The following is an 8999-nucleotide window of genomic DNA, read 5'->3' as shown; positions in this document are numbered from 1 at the left end:
CTATAAAATGCTTTGCTTAAAGTGTACTAAGACCTAACAAACGGCACACACGACACGCCTTTAATGCTCTTACATATCACCCGATCTTGATGAAGATTTCTAGCCTTACTGTAATGACCTGCACGTGCAAGAGCAGAACACAACCACATCATCAGTTGAGTCCGCACGCAGAGAGCCCAAGTCGTCGTCTGCATACTCACCGATTGCGCAAGCTCCTGCTCCTGCACGCCTCAGCCAACCACTTCATGTTTAGGACCGAGCGCCATGAGGGCGCCCTCGGGTAGATGGATAGCAGCAAACAGACAAAGACATCAATTCAGTTTCCATTTTACTCGCAACACAACAAGCACAACCAGAACCTTACATATGGTAGCAGTTGCGCCTCCAGCGCGCGCTTCCGTCCAGTTCCAGTTCCGGTCTCCGTTCGAGTTCCAGTTCCAGATCCAGTCCAGCCCTGCCACGCGTCGCTAGTGTGCACGCCGGCCAGCCTAGTCCATCCCGCGTTGTCGTTGCGCACGCCGTCTTCCTCGCCTACGTCCTTCGATGCGCCGCACCTATACCTCTCGCCGTTCAGCTTCTCCGGGTGCGCCGCGTGCGTTGCCTCGTCCGCAGCTTCGTTTCGCTCGTCGCCGACGGGACCTCCATTTTCGCCGGGCTCGCTCCTTTTCTTTCTGGGGGAGGAGTGGCGACGCGCATTGTCACACGTCACTTCGTGTCGACATCTCATTGGTGCATTTAGCCCAATCACTCCTGCGTGTCCATACGCGGCACCCTCCTCGACCTTCCGCTTGTCGCCTCGGCTGTCACTTGCAAACAGTGCGCAGCCGAGTGTAACATCCGCGTCGGTGGCCGTTACGAGTCTAGTAGTAGGAGTCTTTGTGCTCCGAGGCGGGCTCGAGCTAGCGCCGGACGGAATTGCACCAGTTGCTTCCTTCGGGACGCTGGAGCAAGTGGTTGGTACTTGTTGGAAACAGAGCTCCAGGACGAGCTTCTGTGACTTCGTTGGGGCTTACAGACATTGTCGGAAGCAGCGCTCCTGGGAGTGCCTGCGACTTCAAACTTTGATTGATTTGGCTGAGGAGCTTGCGCGCCCCAGCCATCTATTGACGACGTGTCTAGCGTAGGCGCAAACATGGATGAAGCAGCGATGCAGCACGCTGACAGCGTGCAGCAGATGTTCGCCTCGCTCGCGGCGATGATGCCCGAGCAGCAGCAGTTCATGGCACAGACAGCCGAGCTCCAGCGCCAGATGGCGGCGACACTGCAACAGCAACAGCAGCAGCAATCCACCTCGCAGCAGCAGCAACCGTCGGTGGCCGACTCTTCGTCGCCAGACACGCGCGAGTACCGGGCCGAGGGCATCACCATGCCGATGTTCTCCGGCACCAAGGACGACGACGTCGCGGACTACCTCTTCAGCGCCAAGCTCTACTTTGAGTCGAAGAACATCAAGTACGGCGCCGACTCGCCGCAGCAGCGCCACTTGTCGCTCTTGGTGGCAAACTTGAAGGGACCAGCAGCGGCTTGGTACCGCGAGTTCGTCTCCCACGACGGAAACTTCCTGCACTCGGTCACGCAGTTCGAGGAGCTGCTGACCAGCGAGTTCACGACACCCGATCGGCAAGAGCACCTGCGTGACCAGCTCCTACGCCTGCGCCAGAACAACTTCACCTGTCTTGAAGATTACGTATCGGCCTTCCGGCACATCATCTGCAAGGTAGAGGAGATGAGCGACATCGACAAGGTCATGCATTTCCAGAAGGGGTTGGTCGTAGAGATCAAACAAGAGGTGAAGCTGCGCCAGTTCAGGAACACGACAGACGCAAATTCGTTTGCACTCATGTACGACCGCACGCACGCTGTAGGATCGCGTCGAACCAACGTGAACCGCGGTGGCCAAGGGCCACAACGCCTTCAGCAGTCGTCACATCACGTCGAGGAGCCGACCCCAATGGAGATCGGGAGTTCGCGCTTCGTCTCTCACGAAGAGTGTCTGCGAAGTAATCTTTGCTTTTACTGCAAGGAGCCCGGACACCGCCTGGCTACGTGTCCTAAGCGGCCAGCGCGTAACAACCCCCGAGGCTCGTCTCGTCCTCCACAAGGGCGCGGTTCTTTCCGCGCAAACGAGGGCTCGTTTCGCCGCATTGTTGAAGACGACGACGATGACGACGCCTACGCAGACAACCGCGACGACCACGTCGAGGTCATCGACAGTTTGCAGCTGAACATGGTGTCTCTCGACGCGAAGTTGTCGCCCAATCGTGAACTGTTGAGGTTCGAGGGAGCGATGAGCGGCCAGGCAGTGCGAGTCTTGATCGACAGTGGTGCAGAGCGCAACATTGTGCGTCCGGGTCTCGCGCAGCACCACCAAGGCCACGGCCGAGCGCTTTGATGGCACGACAACCCCGGCGCGTACCGCACAGCAATGTTTGGAGACTGTCTGCTTTGATGGCAGAGTCTTCAACGATGTTTCTCTCATTGATGTGAGGTATCTTCAAACCAAGACGTGATTCTCGGTCACCTGTGGTTAGTGCAGTTCAACCCGATCATCAATTGGCAAACCGGAGTGATGCCCTTCCCCAACCAGCGTGTAGTACATGACTTCGGTTCCGTGAACAGCAGTCTTGAGGTGGCGGGACCGACGGTGGCTTCAGTGGAAGTGAAACCGGAATTTCTTCAGCACCCGCTTCCCCCGAACCTGCGGCAGCAGCTCGATGACCATATGCAGGCAGGCTACTTCAGTATGCCGTTGGGACCGAGCTCACTAGCAGCGCTGGGACACCAGACCTTACCACGCATCTTTGACGACGGTGACGATGGTACAGGCGCGTCGCCGCTGTGTGTTCTTGCGGCTGCGGAGTCCGAGAAGAAGGTGAAGGCTGACGAGTACGTCGAACTGTATCATGTCACGGTGAAGACGTCGCTCAAGGTGAAGTCCGTGCCATTGCAGCTTCAAGCGGTTCTTGAAGAGTTCGCAGATGTCTTTCCAGCAGAGCTGCCACCTGGATTACCACCAAGCCGCTCCATCGAGCACGAAGTGGTCTTGAAACCAGGGGTGACGCCAAGCAACCGAGCTCCCTTCCGCCTCTCGAAGGTTGAGCAGGAAGTATTGGACATCTTTGTGGCAGAGCTGCTGAAGAAGAACTGGGTCGAAGTGTCTGACTCTCCCTGGGTATCGAACATCTTCGGCGTGCCGAAAAAGGATCCCGCGACGGGCAAGTTCCCATCCCGCTTGGAGTGGTTGCACTCGAACAACCCGCACATGCCGATTCGATGAGTCATCGACTATCGCTTGGTGAATGCCGCCTCGGATGTGGCTAAGATCCCGCTACCGCACATCGAACAACTCTTTGATCGCATGGTGGGCGCAGTGGTCTTCTCTATTCTCGACCTCGCGAGTGGATACCACCAAATGCGCATGTCTCCGACGTCAAAACAGTACACGGCATTCAGGACGAACCATGAGATATATCATTGGAACCTGGCGCCCATGGGTCTGGCCGGCATGCCAGGCACGTGGACACGCCTGATGCGCAAGCTGCTGAGTCATCTACTGCTCGTGGTCGTTTACCTTGACGACATCTGCATCTTCTCGCGATCGATGGCTGACCACGTTGAACACTTACGACAAGTCTGCGAAGTCCTGCGCGCTAACAAGCTTTACGCCCGTCCTGACAAGTGCGACTTCGGACAAGCCTCGGTGGACTTCCTTGGCCACACCATCTCTGCTGATGGGTTGCACGTGGACGCTCGCAAGACTCGAGCCATCGCAGAGTGGACCGAGCCATGCAACATCAAGGACCTCCAACGCTTCTTGGGCCTCGCCGGGTACTATCGTCGCTTCATCCACCAGTTTGCGACGTTGGTACTGCCCCTGAGCTCTCTGGCCAAGAAGGATGTCGCTTGGGTATGGAACGAACACCAGCGCCAAGCTTTCAATGCCATTAAGCTCGCGCTCCAGCACGCTCCGGTGCTTCGTCTGCCGGACTTTGAAAAAACATTCATCGTGACAACGGATGCCAGTCATGCGTGCATTGGTGGAGTGCTCTCTCAGATGCATGATGGCAACGATCTCCCCGTGGCTTTCTTCAGCAAGAAGCTGGGACCTCACGAGCTGAACTGGCCTGTTCACGAGAAGGAGCTCTTTGCGATCAAGCAGGCGCTTACACGTTGGCGTCATTACCTCCATGGAGTCTCGTTTGAAGTGTACACGGACAATTCGGCGTGCAAGTGGTTTTTGCAGCATCCACGCCTGTCGGGTCGCCTGGCCCGCTGGCTCGACTTCTTTGCGTCCTTCCAGTTCACTCTGCATCATCATCCAGGAGCTTTGAATGTCGTTTCGGACGCGTTGTCGCGCCCCCCTGATGCTTCATCGAGGCCGGGGGAGGAGCAGGAGGATTGTGAGTCCAAGCCCGGGCCGGTTGTAGTGTGTACGGCGTGTTTGACGTCTACCCCATGCACGAACATTCGAGACGTGGTCTCACGACGTACCATGGCTACGGCGAAGCTCCAAAGCATACCGTCCCGGGATCAAGCTGTGATGCTGGCCGTCAAACAGCCAGCCACAAAGGCACTCGGAGTTGGCACAGCACAGTGGCGCATGAGGTTGAACGCAGCGTCAATGGAGGACAGCACGGTGATCAGCTCACTTCAGCTGGATAACCAAACGAAGCGGGCGTTTCAGAAGGCATACGGCAGAGATCCAGTCTTCAAGCCACTGTGGAAGTCCAGACGCTCGTCGGAAGAGTACGAAGTCATTCGCGGGTTGATCTATTTGAAGAGCAACGACAGCCTACGCCGCCTCTGTGTGCCAAACAACCGGAAACTTCGGCTCGATGTCATTCACAACGCGCATGATACGGCGATCATGGCGCACCCAGGCATCCGTCGCACTCAGCTTGCTGCGGCACAGTGGTACTTCTGGCCGAGCATGGATCTGGACATCAAAGCCTACGTTCAGAGTTGTGAGTCATGCATGAGGTACAAGTCAAGCACCGGACGAAGAGCAGGAAAGCTTCAGCCGATCCCGTTGCCCGCTGCGTGTTAGGATGTTGTCTCGACTGACTTCATCACGCATTTGCCTGTATCCGACGGCTTTGATGCGATCATGGTCGTGGTGGACAAGCTGTCAAAGCGTCCAGTCTACATCCCAACGCACACCACGGCGACTGCGGAAGACATTGCCAAGCTGTTCTTCAACAACGTCATCCGGTGCTATGGTATCCCATCGACCATCATCTCCGACCGGGACCCGAAGTTCACGTCGAAGTTCTGGAAAGCACTGGTACAGTTGATGAAGATCAAGACAGCGATGACGACTGCCCACCGAGCGCAGGCCGATGGCCAAACTGAGCGTCAGAATCGGACTCTCGAGGACACGTTGCGATGCTCTGTTTCGTACCATGGCAACGACTGGAATGAGCACCTGCCCATGATTGAGTATGCACACGCAACACTGGTGTCCAGCTCGTCGAAGCTGTCGCCCTTCTTCGTCGACACCGGTCGTCACCCTAAGAACCCATTGGGTAGTGTGGAGAGCGATCAGCCGGTGGCAAGGTCTCGTGTGGAGTACGCGTCTCGATTTGTTCAGCATCGTCAAGAGGTGATCGAACGTGCTCGGAAGAATCTGTTGGATGCGCAAGAGGCTCAAAAGAAGTTCTACGACCGGCGTCGTGCAGCAAACCCATTCAAGGTCAGTGATCTAGCCTTGCTGTCGACGTAGGACCTGAACATCTCGCACGCCACCGCGGAAACGACGCTTCGCTCACGGAAGTTCATCCCGCGCTTCATCGGTCCGTACCCGATCCTGGAACTTCACGGCAACGTCGCGCTGCTGGATCTACCGGCCAACTTGAATCACATCAGCCCACGCTTCAACATCGACAAGCTCAAGGTATACAACAGCAACCCTGATCGCTTCGTCGGCCGAGTGATCCCGAAGTCGACTCCCGTGATTTTCGACGACGATGACGAGCCACTACACGTTGTCGAAGCTCTGATCAAGAAGCGCATCTTCAACCGCCAACCTGAGTACTTGGTCAAGTGGCACGGGCTCCCTCACCATGAGAACACGTGGGAACGCGAGCGCGACATCAAACACGTCAGCCACTGGGAAGCGCTGCTAAAAGATCTTCGCCAACGCAATCGAGTGGCACGGGCCTAGTGGAATTCTCTTGAACAGCGTTTCGACGGTAGTGTTCCTTACATCGGGGTCTACGGTACTACCAACTTCAACTTCGGCGACTTCAACGTTCAAGGTGCCGCGACTCGCTCAAGTCGGGGGGCGTGTAATGATCTGCACGTGCAAGAGCAGAACACAACCACATCATCAGTTGAGTCCGCACGCAGAGAGCCCAAGTCGTCGTCTGCATACTCACCGGTTGCGCAAGCTCCTGCTCCGGCACGCCTCAGCCAACCACTTCATGTTTAGGACCGAGCGCCATGAGGGCGCCCTCGGGTAGATGGATAGCAGCAAACAGACAAAGACATCAATTCAGTTTCCATTTTACTCGCAACACAACAAGCACAACCAGAACCTTACACTTACGAACTGCGACCTCCCCCGGGACGCTTGTCGCCCGGGTAAGGTAGTATGTTGTTCGACATATCATGTGCCACAAGCACACAGTACCGGTAAGTGCTCGTGGCAGCAATGGCGCCGAAGTACTTTCGTGCACTTTCGAGCACTGCGCGAAACAGCCCTACAGTAGCGCCAACGCTTTCGTCGAGATCTTGCGAATCCGCTCCTGCCTCATTCGTGAAGTTGCCGCCTCGAACTCACAGCTCAAGTGATGTGGCTGCTGCACCGTCTCGGACTCGCGGCGGCGGCGACCGTCACCCTGCTCTCTTCCCCTGCAGCGGCCGCCGAGCCTCGCTGCTTCCCTGCTGATTTCCTCTTCGGGTCGGCCACCGCGTCGTACCAGGTGGAGGGCGCGTGGAACGAGGACGGCCGCACTCCGAGCATTTGGGACGACTTTTGTCGTGAACATCCTGGCTTCGAGTGCGCCAACGTCGACGACTTCTACCACCGCTATGCGGACGACATCAAGCTCATGGGGGAGACGGGACTCCAGTCCTTCCGCTTCTCCGTCTCGTGGTCGCGCATAATGAACTGGGACCCGGAAGCGCGACGCATGCGCCCACGCCCCCGGTCTCGTCTACTACCACGCGTTGCTTGACAGGTTGGTTGAGAGCGGCATCTCTCCGATTTTTACCATTTACCACTGGGACCTGCCCACGAAGCTGCACAACAAGCTCACCCCTCAGGGATGGCTCAACCCGGAGATCATCGACCACTTCGTGGAGTACTCGACGCAGCTGTACAACGAATTCGGTGACAAGGTCGACTTCTGGACCACCTTCAACGAGCCACTTCCTTCGTCGTGTACGGCTACAACACGGGTCTGCACCCGCCAGGATTCCGCGACTCGCCCACGCTGGTCTACGAGGTGGCGCACAATGTGCTCCTGTCACACGCGTACTCCGTGCAACGGTTCAGGGAGCTCAATCGAGTGGTTTTGTCCAGCCTAAAGCGCATGGGTATCGTACTCAATGTCAATCAGTTCCACCCTCTTCGGGAGAACAACATTGAAGATGCAGAAGCTGCGGAGCGCGCGATGAACTTCGAGTTTGGCTGGTAGCTGCTGCCCCTCACCTCCGGCGACTACCCGCCCGTCATGCGCGAGCGAGTCGGTGAGCGTTTGCCTCGCTTCACGGCCGAGCAGACCGCTCTAGTCAAGGTCTCGTACGACGTGCTGATGTTAAACCACTATTTATTTTCACGGAACATGGCTACAATCTGATTACGCGGATCCTGTCGGGCCACAGCGGCCCTTGCCGCCGCTATCGATGCCGCCCGCAGCCATGGCCAAGGCCATCATCTCGTCGATCCTGGAGGCGCAGCTGGGCAAGTATGTGGCCGGCCTGCGCAGCGACTCGCTGGTCGTGGGGCTGTGGAGTGGCGAGCTGGAGCTGCGCGACCTGTCACTAAAGCCGCATTCGCTGGCCGAGCCCGTAGCCGTGACCAGCGGCAGCGTGGGCCGCGTGCTGGTGCGCCTGCCCTGGAACCAGTTGGGCAGCGCCAGCATGGCCATCACTCTCGAGGGCGTGTTGGCGCTCGTGGTGCCCAACACGGAGCCGTGCAGCGCGGCCGAGAAGAATCAGCTGGAGCTGCTGCGCCAGCACCGCCGCTTCGCCGCGCGCGTTGGCCCGGGTCAGGAGCAGCACGAGCAGCAGAAGCCCGAGGAGGACGAGGGCACCTTCGTCTCGAGACTCACGGCCCGCATCGTGGCCAACCTGCAGGTGACGCTGCGGGACGTGCATCTGATCCCCCACGCCCACATCACCGCCAAATGCGCTGGTCGTCAGTACAGAAGGCGCTGCTGGAGCAAAAATTGTACGTCGAGGCTTTCAGGACGGAGCTGCGCAACGATTCACCATTGGACCCCTCGACGAGGCAGGGCAAGTTCAAGCAGCGATATGAAGAAATCTACCCGCTGGATGTGGTGCTGCTGTTACGCGACGTTGCCGAAGCCGCCGAGAAGCGTGCGAAGGAGGAAGTGGAAGCTTCGGCCAAAGAACACGCTAAAACACAGGCGACTCATGGCGGAGGTGGCTCGTGGTACTCGTATTTCGTCGTCGGCGAAAGTGAATCTGCTCCCGCGTCAAGTGAAGCAGCGGAGGAGCACGTATTGTCTGCCGAGGGCTGGGAAAATCTACGCGAGGCTTACAATAACGCTGTGGAGAAGGCTAGCAACGCACACGAAGTGCCGATTGCAGTTTCAGCTGACAAATGGCTGTTTCAATCCAACGCACACGAGAGTTTGTTCGTGACTGTAATGTTCAATGGCTCGCTGGCTGTGAACATTCAGCCAGAAAACGAGGGGACGCGAGCTTCCAAGTGCAGCACTTCGACCTCTTTAACGGGCTCGCACACGATTTTCGGTTCCATTCGTTCTGTAGCCCGGCATCGTCGCTATCGCCGTGGGAAGGCCCGGGTA

At 57.6% G+C, this 8999-nt stretch overlaps 2 protein-coding genes across 2 annotated transcripts; one reads left to right on the top strand and one right to left on the bottom strand.

Moving 5' to 3' along the window:
* Positions 1-230: 230 nt before the first annotated feature.
* Positions 231-727, bottom strand: PHYSODRAFT_335986 (hypothetical protein; the record flags this gene model as incomplete). The annotated part of the gene is made up of 2 exons (XM_009533479.1): positions 231-275; positions 365-727. The coding sequence occupies 2 exons, from the start codon at positions 725-727 to the stop codon at positions 231-233; spliced, it is 408 nt and encodes a 135-aa protein (XP_009531774.1).
* Positions 728-7863: 7136 nt separating this feature from the next.
* PHYSODRAFT_401742 (hypothetical protein) lies at positions 7864-8325 on the top strand (the record flags this gene model as incomplete). The annotated part of the gene is made up of 1 exon (XM_009533478.1): positions 7864-8325. A coding segment is annotated over one exon (462 nt), but the record flags the coding sequence as incomplete, so codon positions are not given.
* Between the last annotated feature and the right edge of the window lie 674 nt (positions 8326-8999).

Source organism: Phytophthora sojae (genome assembly GCF_000149755.1).
Source record: "Phytophthora sojae unplaced genomic scaffold PHYSOscaffold_6, whole genome shotgun sequence".
NCBI classification, from domain to species: Eukaryota; Oomycota; class Peronosporomycetes; order Peronosporales; family Peronosporaceae; genus Phytophthora; species Phytophthora sojae.
Note: the sequence above shows the minus strand (reverse complement) of the source record. Positions and strands in the feature narration are given on the sequence as shown.